The sequence below is a fragment of the Anabas testudineus genome, chromosome 11 (genome assembly GCF_900324465.2).
Source record: "Anabas testudineus chromosome 11, fAnaTes1.2, whole genome shotgun sequence".
Taxonomy (NCBI): Eukaryota; Metazoa; Chordata; class Actinopteri; order Anabantiformes; family Anabantidae; genus Anabas; species Anabas testudineus.
The window spans coordinates 11,344,658-11,358,335 of NC_046620.1; the positions used below are offsets into that span (position 1 = coordinate 11,344,658).

General features: G+C 40.1%; 1 protein-coding gene across 2 annotated transcripts in view; it reads left to right on the plus strand.

Annotated features, from left to right (window-relative positions):
• The first annotated feature begins 225 nt into the window (after positions 1–225).
• The window catches only part of nup153 (nucleoporin 153), a 15,551-nt gene continuing 2,098 nt past the window's right edge, over positions 226–13,678 (plus strand). The window contains exons 1-21 of one of the 2 annotated variants that reach the window (XM_026347879.1): positions 226–335; positions 4,170–4,392; positions 4,511–4,786; positions 5,492–5,631; positions 6,184–6,312; positions 6,515–6,631; positions 6,807–6,851; positions 7,191–7,244; positions 8,279–8,419; positions 8,534–8,586; positions 9,033–9,168; positions 9,288–9,446; positions 9,581–9,679; positions 9,783–9,867; positions 9,982–10,083; positions 10,194–10,832; positions 10,998–11,201; positions 11,531–12,520; positions 12,786–13,178; positions 13,298–13,516; positions 13,645–13,678. The exon at positions 13,645–13,678 is cut by the window's right edge and continues 150 nt beyond it. In XM_026347879.1, coding sequence (XP_026203664.1) covers positions 258–335; positions 4,170–4,392; positions 4,511–4,786; positions 5,492–5,631; positions 6,184–6,312; positions 6,515–6,631; positions 6,807–6,851; positions 7,191–7,244; positions 8,279–8,419; positions 8,534–8,586; positions 9,033–9,168; positions 9,288–9,446; positions 9,581–9,679; positions 9,783–9,867; positions 9,982–10,083; positions 10,194–10,832; positions 10,998–11,201; positions 11,531–12,520; positions 12,786–13,178; positions 13,298–13,516; positions 13,645–13,678 — 4,316 coding nt within the window. In that variant the 5' untranslated portion in view covers positions 226–257. The remainder of the gene's footprint in view (positions 336–4,169; positions 4,393–4,510; positions 4,787–5,491; positions 5,632–6,183; positions 6,313–6,514; positions 6,632–6,806; positions 6,852–7,190; positions 7,245–8,278; positions 8,420–8,533; positions 8,587–9,032; positions 9,169–9,287; positions 9,447–9,580; positions 9,680–9,782; positions 9,868–9,981; positions 10,084–10,193; positions 10,833–10,997; positions 11,202–11,530; positions 12,521–12,785; positions 13,179–13,297; positions 13,517–13,644) is intronic. The other variant, XM_026347880.1, reaches the window with a different exon arrangement.

Consider the following 13,678-nt stretch of genomic DNA (forward strand, 5'->3'; position numbering starts at 1 on the left):
TTTTTGTCTTTAACATCTCTGCAGATTCCCGACAGAAAATATGTAGTTAATTATACTGATGCCTAACGTAAGCTTTAATAATACATATGACGTAAAATAACCCCACTTTAGAGCCATGTGGTGCACAGTCCTTCAATAAAACCAATCTCTTTGTTATGTTCAGATACTACATTTCCCATGATTCCTCTGAGAGGCCGCTGTGCTGGATGACAGCTATCCGGCGCCGAATCGCCGATAGTCAGTCAGACGACAGAGCCATGGCGGCCACGGGTGGAGGGAAAATTAGAAGCAGGAGATATCATATCGCCTCTAAACCTTACGCCAAGAGTAAACAGGTAAACGGAGAGACAGTTTTTGTGTTAAAAGTCCACCGTTAACTCGTTACGTTGACTGTAGTGCCATTATCTTTCAGCTTTTGTTATTGTTTTGTTGAAGACATTTCATGGCCTGCTGTTAGCGCTCGTGGCCTCCACGCGCTGTTAGCATGTCCGGGAGATGCTAGTGAATTAGCAAGTTGGTTGGTGTGATAGGTTAGCAAAATCAGACGGACTTGACATGTCAAATCACAGCACAGTGAGTTGTTGAGGCAAATTAATCCGTATTTCGCCAAATACGAGTGCACATGTGACACATTGAGATCACTAACCTTAGCTCTGCTAGTAAGTTTTTAGTGCTAGCGAAGTTAGCGGTAAGCGAGGAAGTGGAATTGATGTGGCTAGCGCTAGCTAGTGTGTTAGCATCGGCTAGCAACGCATTGTTGTCTCTTAAGTTTGGAGGCTTTGCACCGTTGCCGATAGAGGTGACATGGACTTTTATCTATAACATACACTTGCGCACGTCTGCGTGTAGCCGGCTTTCCTATTGAAAGTTGTAATGTTGTTGACGTATTAGAAAGCATTGAAGGGGTAGAGGTAGCTAACGTTAGCCAAATCTCTGCCAGTTGGATTGCGCAGGAAACGTTGGCTGATTGGGAGTCCACATGGTTGCTGAGTGGCTTCACTTGCCGTTTGGACAGCAAATAATGTTGGGATTATACCGACTGAATAGTGTGAACAGTGGATAAGACGTGTTATTTATATAGTCAGATGTATTGGCCTTATTGTGAGTCATTACGCAAAAATGTCTAGTGAACTACAAATAAAACCAAATTTGGATGGGTAGTCATTGTTTATACTGCACTCAAGGAGAGGAATGGCAAGTGTGTCGTCTTAGCCTGTACAAATTAAGACCTTCTTTTCTTCTTTTAAGACCAAACTCAAATTAATTTCACCCATCCACCATGAGGACCTTGAATTCGATTTTTGTTTTACACACTCCACTAATGTATGTGAGGGTATTTCTTTTTAAGTGAGCCTGTAATACTTTGTTTTATATACAGTTTAGTCATTAAATGACAGGATACAACCATAATGACATGTTCAAGTTGTTGGTTGTGCAGTTGCTGGAAATCATTTTAGAAATGAATGCTCTGTTTGTGTCACCCCAAAGTATCTTCATTCAACATAGTTAAAACCACGTTTCTGTTTTTATAGTTCAGTTTTCGCCTAAAGTCTGTATTCTTACAGATTGTCTTGAAATAAAAAGTGCATGACTGGCAGTACGCATTCATTCCAGCAACAAAAAATGCAAAGTAAATGGCATACATAAGCTTTAATATTTTCATTTAAATAAATACAAATATGGGTGGAGCAGTCTCATGGATTTCACTTAATGTCAACTAATTCTGTATTGCTTGGAGTTTATAGAACACAGTAATTATCCAGATTTTGTGTATAGTTGATCTTAGAAGATGGGTTACCTTTCTGCAGCAGCTCGATTTACATATCACTACAGGTTAAAAGCAGAAGAAGCGTGTTAGGAAATGCTGTACTTTCAGCATTGCAGTCTTAATTCATCTTAGAAGTGCTGTGATTGTTGTAATGATGTGAATTTTTCTCATCAGTACTCACTGTACCTCTTCACATGATGAAATGTAACAATTGAACTGACTCAATGATCTTAGAAGATTTAAGGAGTATTGCCATTTTATTTATTCATGGGACTTTTTGGTTTAAAGCTACATTCACTGAGCCACTCTGGTATAAAATGTGAAACTCTTTCAGTTGAACATGATGGTTTACAGAGAGAGCAGCATCAGTGGGCTTCTTATGGCTGATTCCAGTTTCAAGTTGGTTCAATAACCAGATTCTTTAAGATCCCACATTGAGTCTAAATGGATTAGGAACTAATGTTTGTATATGAATGATATATGAACTGACAGAAACAGTTTAGATTAGACAGTGTGTCATAGACAAAGTATCTGCATTAAATTAATGATTTATGTTTGTTTAATTAAACACTTTAACCTCATTAACCAACGTTCATTAACCTCACCTAACTGCACTAAAATGGTAGCCGACAGTTTTTCAACTTGGCTTGTTGAGCCAATTCATCTTTAAAGACAAATAAGTCAGAGAGCATTGATTACATATGTAGCAAAAGTCAGTATTATGTGCGTAGTTTAGGGCTAATTCTTCTTCTGTCAGTATCAATGTCATTTTCTGATATTTGGTCCTAAGTCACAAATAAAAATGACCAACTGTGTCATTAATGTGATTGCCTCCTAAATATTAGGTTCTGTCTTTCATTAGGACTAACAGTTTGTTTTACTACTGTTCTGAGTGACAGTAAATGTTTTTTGTAAACAATTTAAACACATCCAGTAAGAGTTTGGAACGGATTTAGATTAGCCAAAATGCTACTGAATCCTGTCTCTGGTGTCAGTCTGCCGCAAATCACTTGTTCAGCTCGTCCTGTTGCAGCAAGAAATGCGGTAGACCTAAATCCTTCTAACAATAGCCTATGTAGCATTAAGTAAACCAGCACTGGTGGTAACTGATCTCGCTCTTCGCTAGTTAAAGTTGTGTGTATTTGCACATAGGGTTAAAGTGCAGCGTCATCAACAAGTGCATTTCATAGATAAGCAGGAAGCAAGGGGCACATATGGCTCTCATCAGTTCATTGACAGGTTATACACCTTATAAAAGAGATGTGCCAGCTAGCTCCAACAGTATCCTCAACTTTTCAGTATTTTGTCGCCATCCAAGGGGAGTCAAAATACCAATGTTAGAGCTAAAGAATTAGCAGTAAACTGTAAACTACACATATAAGCAGCAACAGATGTAAATGGCCTTTTAAGAATGTCAGACATTTTGCACAACCTTGCTCATTGTTCTACAATACACATTTCGCTTTAAATTGGTCAGTGTATTCATGTTAGAAATTTTTCTTGTGACTTTTACATCCTCACTTGCTTCAATTACAAAACTGCCCATTCAGAAGGGACACCGATTCATAAACAGAAATTACACTGTGCAAAAAAAAAACAAAACAGCATTAAATACCTATATATCCCATAACTGGAGGACATTTTGCTTAAGGCATGAGGTTTGACCTAAACTAACCTCTAGGTCTGAATGTGTTCCCATATGGTGTAAATATTCCAGTTATCCAGCTAAGCCTTAGAAGTTGTCAAACCTTTTTACAAAGTTTCCACAGTCTGTAGATTTTACAGAAGAAGGCTTTTTAGATATTTAAATAGGTGAAATGTAGTAATTTTTTGCACTTGGTGTAGGAGACAAGACTCATCTGTATCGATTAGAATTCAGCCAGTTTTAGACCACAGTACAGTGCAGACCAGCGTCATTTGTTCGCTTCTACACAGGAGCATACACAGTGCCTGACCCAGTTTCAGTCTTACTGAGCTTGTGTTTTGCTTTACATGAAGGCAGAAAGGCTTCTCACTGCGAGTTAAGCGGTATAGCAGATTCAAATGTTAACATGCTGTGTTGAAAGTTATATTTGCCATTTCACAAGAGCCCACTTGTTAAATTATTTTAAAGGCTTTAAAAAAAACTGCTTTACTACAAATTAATTTTTGTTTTTGAACCACACAAATAGAACCATCAGCATGTTGTTTGGTTCTCTGGTGTTAGTATTTGGAAAATAACCAACAAGATTAAGCTTCCAAAGCATTTTCCAATTCTGATTGTCAATGGACTTCTCTAATGAGGCAAGAAATTATGTCCTCAATCAATGTCTCTTTATTCTCTCCATGGCTTTGTCTGTGTCTCTTATTCATTTCATCCCCCTATTCATGTTTTTTTCTTCTTTTCTTATGACTTTATCAGCAGCAGTCGGGCCTCATCAGTCGAGTGACAGACACAGTAAAGAGCATCGTTCCTTCCTGGCTGCAGAAATACTTTAAAAATGAAGATGCTCTTGAAGGAGGAGGGACAGTACAAGGGACAAGCCAGAACTGCCAGCCTCCTCCTCCTCCTCCTAATGGTAGTGAAGAGGGGCCGCCTCCTCTTGATGGATGTGACTCCCCAGAGCCTAGCACCAGTGCCACAGGTGAAGGACCAATTAAATCCCTGTTATTAATCCTGCAATAAATAACTATAGAATATTAAATCCTCTGTATCCTATCAGTGCCTATAGTGCTCATATGTACTTTTTATTTTTCACACAGAGCCCTCAACAAGTCGAGCATCCCTAAACTTTCAGGATTATGTGCTTTCTCGACCCCCTCTGAGTCGCTCCCACCTTCACTTTTCCTCACTGGATGCCTCCTCACCAACCTTGGGGGCTTCCAGCAACCTCTTCTCCCAGCCCTCCACCTCCTCAGCCCCTGGACCCTTTTCCACTGGCTTCTCTTTGGTCAAAGAAATCAAGGACAACCTCTCGCAGCACGAAGATGATAACATCTCTACCACAAGCGGGTTCTCCTCCCGCGCCTCTGACAAAGGTAAGGGTAAGGGGATTTGTATATTTGTATGTCTATAGTGTCTTTATGGCACCATTTGGTGCCAATTATTAATGTTTATTTATCTTCTTTCCATTTCAGGCAAATTGTCTATTCACAATATTTTGTTACTGTTGAACTCACATTATCAATGTAGCCACTAAAACATACTTCACCCTTCTGCACAATTAACATAATTTGCATGAATTTGAATCAATAGAAAGTATGAAGTATCATGTCATTTGTCAAATGAGGCTAAGTGATGAGCTTGACCTGGCTACTACCTTTACACAAACACTATTTTCACACACCGTTGGCAAGCAGATAAAAACATGATTTTATTATGAAGTAGTACCTATGCTCTGAAGTTTTTGCCTTGTGTTTAAAGCTAGTTGGTTGGTTTGAGTGAGAATTTTCAGTACCCTCATCATGCTGCTGTTAATTTAGATGCATGAAACTTCAAAAATAGCAGGAAAAGACATGTCATGTGACGAACTGGTTTAAACAGGATTTATTTGCACAAGCTATTATGATGCAGGGTAGTGTAGCTGGGTGTATTTCTCTCATCTATGGGTAGGCCTAGACCTGAAAAAAAAAAAAAAAAAAAAAAAAAAAATATATATATATATATATATATATATATATATATATTTTTTTTTTTTTTTTTTTTTTTGGCAATACTGTCTGAGATTAATCTATTCTTTTCAGATGTCCCCACTTCCAAAACGGCATCACTTCCTCAGCTTTGGTCCCCAGAGACAGAAAGAACAAACTCGGCGCCTCAGCCTTCTCAGTCCGGTCTGAAAAAGCCTGCTTTCAACCTGTCTGTTTTTGGAATGTCCTCCAATGTGAGTACCTGTGTGTCAGGAAAAGGGGTGCTTGCTGAAAGAGCACATCGCTCCCACAAAGCTATGCACATTCATGTCTTGGAGTTCAGTCTTGGTTGTGCCAGTAGAACAGTGACCCACTTTATTACAGAATGTCCCACTAGAATTTGGTCAGTACAACAAACTCTTCAAAGTCACGTGTACCCGACTCTTGTATAAATTTCACACTGACCTTTTGATCATTAGGATCATTACGTTAAGATAAACATATATATACATAAACATATTTTAGGTATCGACTTTATGAATATGTTAGTTTCATTATTTAGTTAATTGAATTCAGAATCAGCATGAGTGTCCCTGCTCACAACCAGACATTGCCTTAAGTTGTTTCAGATGGTACACTTGTGGAATTGTGTAGGATGTAGTTGCAGTTTTATTCATATTTTGTTGAGCAATTGATCATATTTCACTCCTAAAATTTACAATGAAAGCTTACAATGCCATTCGTTAGAAGTACAATTATGCAATTTTACTTGGACCTAATGTAATAAAATTTTACTCTCATTTCAGTCAACATTAAATAGCACAGTGCTGAACTCCAGCCAGCTTGGAGATTCCCCCTTCTATCCTGGAAAGACTACGTATGGTGGGGCAGCTGCAGTCAGAAGCGCTCGTGCTCGTCCTGGAACACCGTACCAGGTGAGTTAGAAAGAACCGTAAACTCACATAGTTGTATGTCTGACCTGCAAGTCTTGGTTTAACATACATTATATTCATTTTAATTTTAGTGCTATAGCTTTGTCCTTTTGTAGATGAGTAGTGTATTTCTGACACTAACAATCATAATATAAATATAAATATAAAATTAACTGGAGACTAAAGTAGCTCATCTGATCCATAGGCTCCAGTGAGGAGACAGATCAAGGCCAAACCTGCTGGTGCTCAGCCTTGTGGCGTGACCAGTGCTACAGCCAGGCGCATCCTGCAATCTTTGGAATCCATGTCAAGCCCACTTGCTGTGAGTAGACACATACTCACACTGATGCACAGCAGCACAATGCCTGCACTTTACACTTGACACTGTAAAAGTGATATGATGCATATACTGTACATTTAATTGTTAGTGTAAACTTTTTCTTAGTATGTTCCTTGTTGTATTTTTGTAAAATAAATTAATGGTTATTTATCTTCAGGATGCAAAGAGAATCCCAGCAGCAGCCTCATCGCCCATGTCACCTGTGAGTATTTTTGATTTACACACATATATTTGTTTTCATTACATCAAACTTAATTTTCTCATAATGTCTAGACAGTGTCTGGAGATCATTTCCAGATATTATCCAGTATTCTTTCACACAAGAGCGTGCTGGAGGCACGACATGACACGACACAAAAAGTACACCGCAGAAATCCGTGTTTTGTTTACAACACATCAAGTAGAATTTTGGGTTCGAGTGACATGTTTCTCTTCTGACAAAAAAATGTTAAAGTAAAGTCATACAAACCATCTGAAAACATCTAATCGATATATTCAGCAAAACAAAGCAGGATTATTCACAAGTGTTGTTTCTTTGCAGTCAATGGATGGCACAAATCTAGATGTTTCACATTTCCAGTCAAAAAAGAAACGGGTGAGTGCACATTGAAATGATTTGAAATTCCTGACACCAGGCCTGTTTTATCAGAAATGACATGTATGCAAAGGTTTTCACCTTGTTTTTTCTGATTTTCATAATAACTTGAGTTTGAGATTAAACTGAAGTATAGTTATCGACTATAACTAGTCGACTATAACTAGTCGATAACTACATGGGTCAAATAAATCTCTTTCGTGTCTCCTTGGGAAGCTCAACACGAGGCTTAGTTGTGTGAATGAAACAGAGTTGTCACTGCTCAAACTTAGCAGCACTTGTTATGGTTTGTCTTCCTGTCATTTCCTGTACTTCTGCTTGTTAGCATCTTTTACAGTAGTTAACAGTATTCACCTCAGCAGGCACACAGCTGTTCATCATACACATATGCACCTCACATGTCTTTAGTGTTTGTGAGCAAAAGTGTGCTGGAATTGATTCATAAAATTGTATGTGGGTATTGTGTTAGATAGGGTCTGTGCTGGACTGTGCTCCTCGATATTAACAGACAGGCATTCCCAGCTGTGACAGCTGCTTTGTAAACCCGACAATGGTGTATTGAGCTTCACAGGTCCAAAACAAGAAAGCTCACTATCTTACTTGGCATTTCATGACTATCTGCCATTTAGAGATTTAACATGCCAGGGGCCAAAATCTTAAGGCCACAGATGTACCCATAGACACAAACAATAATAAACAATTAGACAGTTCAGCCGTCTGTACTCTCAAGAGGACACACTTTGTAACAGCGACACTTTGCAGCACTATCTGTGTAATTCTCTCTTCTTTTTTTTTTACATTTCCCCTTCATGTTGAATCATTTATCTGTCTTAAATGTTACTGTTCACATTCTCATTTGTGACAAATTGGGAGTAATAAATGGGTCTGGCTATGTAGTGAAATTACTGTTTTATGTGTTAGAATATTATTTATACACCTGTTGAGTTCTGTGAAACAAAGGAAGCTGAAGGAGCACCATTGTTCATTATAATTCTGGGTTTTGTCTTTATTTTAACACTCTTTCTTTAATTCAGATGGATTCTGCCCTCCCACCGGTGCAGAAGCTGGTGGTTCCTTCTGCAGCCTCAGCTTCAGGAAACCGCTCTGTGTCCTTCAGGCCTACTTTGACTCCTGGAGGAGTGAGCCGAACCCTGGACAGGACCCCAAGAGAGACGGTCAGACAAAGTTCTGCATTATTTTACACCAACGCTGTTCCACTATATTAAATGCAGAACATTTCTGTCTAATACAATACATACTGATCTTTTTTTCCTGTAATATTTCCATAGCCCACAAGACAATTACAGAAACTACCTAATACAACCCCAGGTCCATCTGAAAGGTAATGATGCTAAACTATTAAGAATTCTCTGACTGATTAGGTATTGTGGATAATACCAAAATTCATTACACAATGTTATTTGTGAGAAATTGTAAATGTATAAAACACTTCAATCAAATCAAACACAGATTATAAATTTGCTACTAAATAGGTATAGAAAGTTTTTGCAGACCACTCTGTTGTTTTTACATTCCAAGTGATATGGGATGAGTTTCTAAAAATAATCAGTAATGGTTTATTATAGACAGAAGGAATATTACAGTAGAAGCTTTCTCTTTAGTTGGTGTTAGAAAAAACTATTTTAAATATTTTATTCCAGATAACAAAGCAAAGGAAATAACAATAACTCTGATTACAGATGTAGTCTTTTGTGGATACCTCACTGCTCTCTGTATGGTGTTCAGCTTAGTTTCACACACTAAACCTCTTATTCAATTTTTTTCAAGCACAAGGGGTTCCAGTGGCTCAGCCTATCCTTTGTCCAGCACGCCTGCAACCAGCAGCATCAGCTCTGGAGGTGGCAAGATGAAGAGAGAGAGGACCAGTGCACGACCCTCATCTAAACGCCCTGAGGAGGATGAGGTGACCACATCACACTTATTTAGCTCTAGATTCCAGTTTAGCTTTAACAGATAAACAAGTAAGAGGAATGTTTTTGTCAGATGTGTCTGGTAAAAATTGTTTGTTTGTTTTTTAACTAGTTGGCTGAGGTACCAGACCTTCCAACCATTTCCCTTCCCATCAACACCTCCGCCTTACCCACCTTCAGCTTCTCCACCCCTCTTCCACCTATCACCACCATTAGCGGTGCCCCCAGCATCACAGCTGTTACTCCTGTTAAGGAAACGGTCACAAATAAGGTATGTCTTCAAGCATTCTCATTTAACTACATATTTCTACTATGTACTACTACTTACTACTTACTATTATGTCTAATAGTAAACATTGGACCAATTTTCACATTTTATTTATTCATTTATATATTTGTCTCCAGGACCCTCCAATGGCCTCAACACCACCTTGTGTTCCTTTTACATTTTCCTCCCCCATTGTCAAAGCAACTGCTGCTAGCCCACCTTCCTTTTCCCCTTCTGTAAGTAAATAGTTTCATGATTATGTTCAGTATTTTTTTTATTTAGCAATTCCTTTAAACAGTGATATTGATTGACTGTATTATATGCTTTTCTTCTTCGTAGGCTGGATTTACTTTTAGTGCACCTGTAGCAAAATTAGCACCCTCCATGTCAAATGGGAAGCTGGCTGCTCCAATACCGGCAGCAGGTATAAGACTAATTTTGCAGTTGACCTGGTTTTGTTTTGTCATTTTTATTAATAGGGAGGCTCTGAAATCAGTTTTGATCTTTGTGTTTTTTGTGTTTTTCGTGTTTCTTACAGTGAAGCCAACAGCCATCAAAAACACAGAAGAATTTGAAGGACCCTTTAAACCTGCTAAGGTCCTGAAGCAGGGAAGCGTGCTGGATCTTCTCAAAGCACCTGGTTAGGACCACTGACACATTATCTTCAGCCCTGTTCTGTTTTGGTGATCATCCATTTTTACAAGATTGAATATAGAAGTTTATCATTTTAACTCTGTCCATTCTCTCTAGGCTTTGCCTCTCCTGTTGCTCGGACTTCCCCAGGCCCCGAAGCTTCTCCACAGCAGATCTCCGGACAATCCACTACCCCTGCCTCCAGCTCCACCACCACTCCCCTCTCATCTTCAGCAGGGTGTGGTGGTTTGTTCAAAGCTCCACCAGGCTGGAGCTGTGATGCCTGTTTTGTGCAGAACAAACCATCAGACACAAAGTGTGCTTGCTGTATGGCCCCTCAGCCCAACTCCTCCTCATCCAAATCTATGGACAGAAAACCCTCACCTGCAGCCTTGGTTGGGATGGAGAGCAGCAGCAGCACGAACCCCACCTCTACCACTACAACGACCACAGGTTTTGGCCCAATGTTTTCCAAACCTGCTGGAACCTGGGACTGTGATACGTGTCTTGTTTTAAATAAACCTGATGCAGTAAAATGTGTGGCCTGTGAAACGGCCAAACCTGGGACGGGACTTAAACCCTCATTAGCCCTTCCTCCCGCCATTTCAACTGTTCCGTCTGTACCTGCTCCCACAGTCAGTTTGGGATTTGGAGACAAGTTCAAGAAACCTGAGGGTGCATGGGAGTGTGATACATGTATGGTACAGAATAAAGCAGAGGACACCAAATGTGTGGCCTGCACCAGTGCTAAACCAGGTAATGAGAGCATGACCGTAGTAATTATGGTTTATCATATTCTACTGATTAGCTCAATCTCATGTTTTTACCATGTATTTATTTATTTATTTTCAATGACAGTAGAAATGCCCTACTCTGTGAGGGCTGTTAGTTAAATGAAGCATGTTCATGTCCTTGACACAGGTGCGTCAGCAGGAACATCACTTGGAGCTTCAGGAGGATTCACTTCTTTAGCCAGCACTGAATCTATGTTTGGGCTTGGAGACAAGTTCAAGAAGCCAGAAGGTGCCTGGGATTGTGATGTCTGTCTTGTGCAGAATAAGGCTGCTGATGTGCAGTGTGTTGCTTGTCAGTCAGCTAAACCTGGAGCTAATGTGGAGCCTAAAGGTAACAAAAAAAGATCTTAGTAATATTTCTCTTCAAAAGCCAAATGTTGCTCATATTTTTGGAATAGATTAAGTCATTATGACAGTGATGGATGAAGTGTGTGGAGAATAGAATCAGATTTTTGTTAGTTTGTTTTTGTTTTAATTTACACATACATTACCGTTTTTTTCGTCTGCATTGTTTATGTGGTTGTTTTGTATTACTTTTTTCTTTTTTTTTTTTTTTTTGTTCAGTATTGTGTGTTGAGAAACCTGAGTCTTAAAAAACCTGAACTGAATCAACTTTTACCATATTACATTTTTTGTTGTTTATCTCCGTTTTCTCTTTAGCCTTTGGTTCATCTTTTGGTTCATCTGCTGGAGGGACATCGGGCTCCTCTACACTTAGCTCTTCTTCCTCTACTTCTGGAGGTTTTAAGTTTGGCACATCAGACAGTACCACAGGATCTGGATCTGGAGGATTTAAGTTTGGCACATCAGACAGTACCTCTGGGTCTGGATCTGGAGGTTTTAAGTTTGGGGGATCATTTGCAGAGTCGTCCTCTTCTTCATCGTCTTCAAGTGGATTCAAATTTGGAGTCCCATTTGGAAGCTCTTCATCAGAATCTACTTCAAAAGGCACTACTGCCTCATCAGGTTTCAAATTCAGCAACTCATCTGAGGGCTTTAAATTTGGAGCTGCCTCTAGTGATGACAAAAAGTCAGACCCACCTGCTACAGCTTCTGGGTTCAAGTTTGGCACCAGCAGTGGCATAGTATTTGAAACTGGATCATCTAGCACAGAAAGCTCCTCTAAGAGCGGCTTCACTTCACTTGAACTGTCAAAACCTGAAGAGAAAACATCAGATGCCACCCCCCAAACCTCATCCTCTGTTTGTTTCACTTCCCCTCATGCTTTACAAGAAAAGAGTGACAGTGTGGCACCATCAAATGACACAACCACGACCACCACTGGATTAATTTTTGCAAAATTGGGAGAGCCAAATTTGGCAACTACCACACCACAAAACAGTTCTACTTTTGGGTCCTTGCAAGCAAACAAAGCACCAGCTGCTACCACGTTTACTTTTGGGAAGCCAGAGGAAAAGAAGGAAACTGCTACCACCGCTGCTCCATCTACCTTTCTCTTTGGTGCTGCTAATAAAGATGCTGATGCTACACCAGCACCGGCTATTTCAGGAGGTTTCTCCTTCAGCAAACCCAGTGCTCCAACAGAGCAACCTCCACCTGCATTCACTTTTGGCAAGCCAGCAGACAAGAGCGAAACTACTGCTATAGAGGCCCCAAAGCCCTCCTTCGGTTTTGGACAAAGTGCTGCAGGTATTTAATGATATATAATTTTAGTGATTGGCACATTTTTTTTGTAATTATGTTAACACAACTTGCCCATAGAAAAGTATAATTGTATGATAAGCTAAAGTTAAAATTACATTTAATTAAAATTTGATATTTTTTATTTAAAAAAAGAAATTTTATTATTGAAGAAATTTGAGTATTGATTGTATTTATCAAAGAATTACAGCAAACAACTTTCCTACTGCCACTGTACTGTGAACAATAAGGAACACTTTCTCCTCCCTGACAGATGCTCCCAAACCAGCGTTTTCCTTTCTGGCTAGTAATCCCACCAGTACCACCAACGCCACCACTTCAATGTCCTCCACTTCCACCCCCAGTCTGTTTGGTGCCAGCAGCACCAGCTCTACCCAGGCTCCAGCTCCTTCTGCAGCTCCCAGCACTTTTGTGTTCGGTCAGCCTGCTGCAACCTCCAGTGACTCTGCTCCTGCTAAAGCGTTTGTCTTTGGCCAGAGTCAGGACAACCAGCCCCCGGCCCCCTCAGCTGCTCCTCTCAACTCTACTTCAGCCCCAGCCCCAGCTCAGCCCTTTATCTTTGGTGCTCCTGCCAGTGCTGCTCCTCCTGCAGCTGCTCCATCCTTCAGCTTTGGAGCAGCAGCACCCTCTGCTGCCTCATCTTCAGGTCTGTATTTGCTCTTAGTGGAAGAAAAAAAAAAAAGCACGAATGTGACGCCTGTTTAAATCCTTCAACATCAATTCCCCGCACATTAATGGTTTCCATCCTTTCTGTTTCACTGACAGCTCCGTCTGCAGCTCCTTCTCCATTTGTATTCAGCTCACCTCCTAGCGGTGGGTTCGGGGCCAACCAGGCTCCTTCATTTGGCTCATCTTTCGGCTCCCCCTTCACAGCCTCACCCTCCCAGGCCCCCGCCTTTGGGGCCAAAACCAACGCCACCCCTGTCTTTGGACAGCAGACTAACTCCGCACCTGTATTTGGCGCAGCTGCTAATTCAGCCCCAGGTGCGTCATTGTAATAATTTCTGTGCCTTATAAGTTTCTGTAGTATGATCCTCTTAATTAGAAGTTATATTTGTCACAAGTGGGTGAATTTATGATTGAGTTCAAAATTTTCAAAAATTTTGTATCAGGTGGAGGCTTTCAGTTTGGAGGAGCTAGTGCATT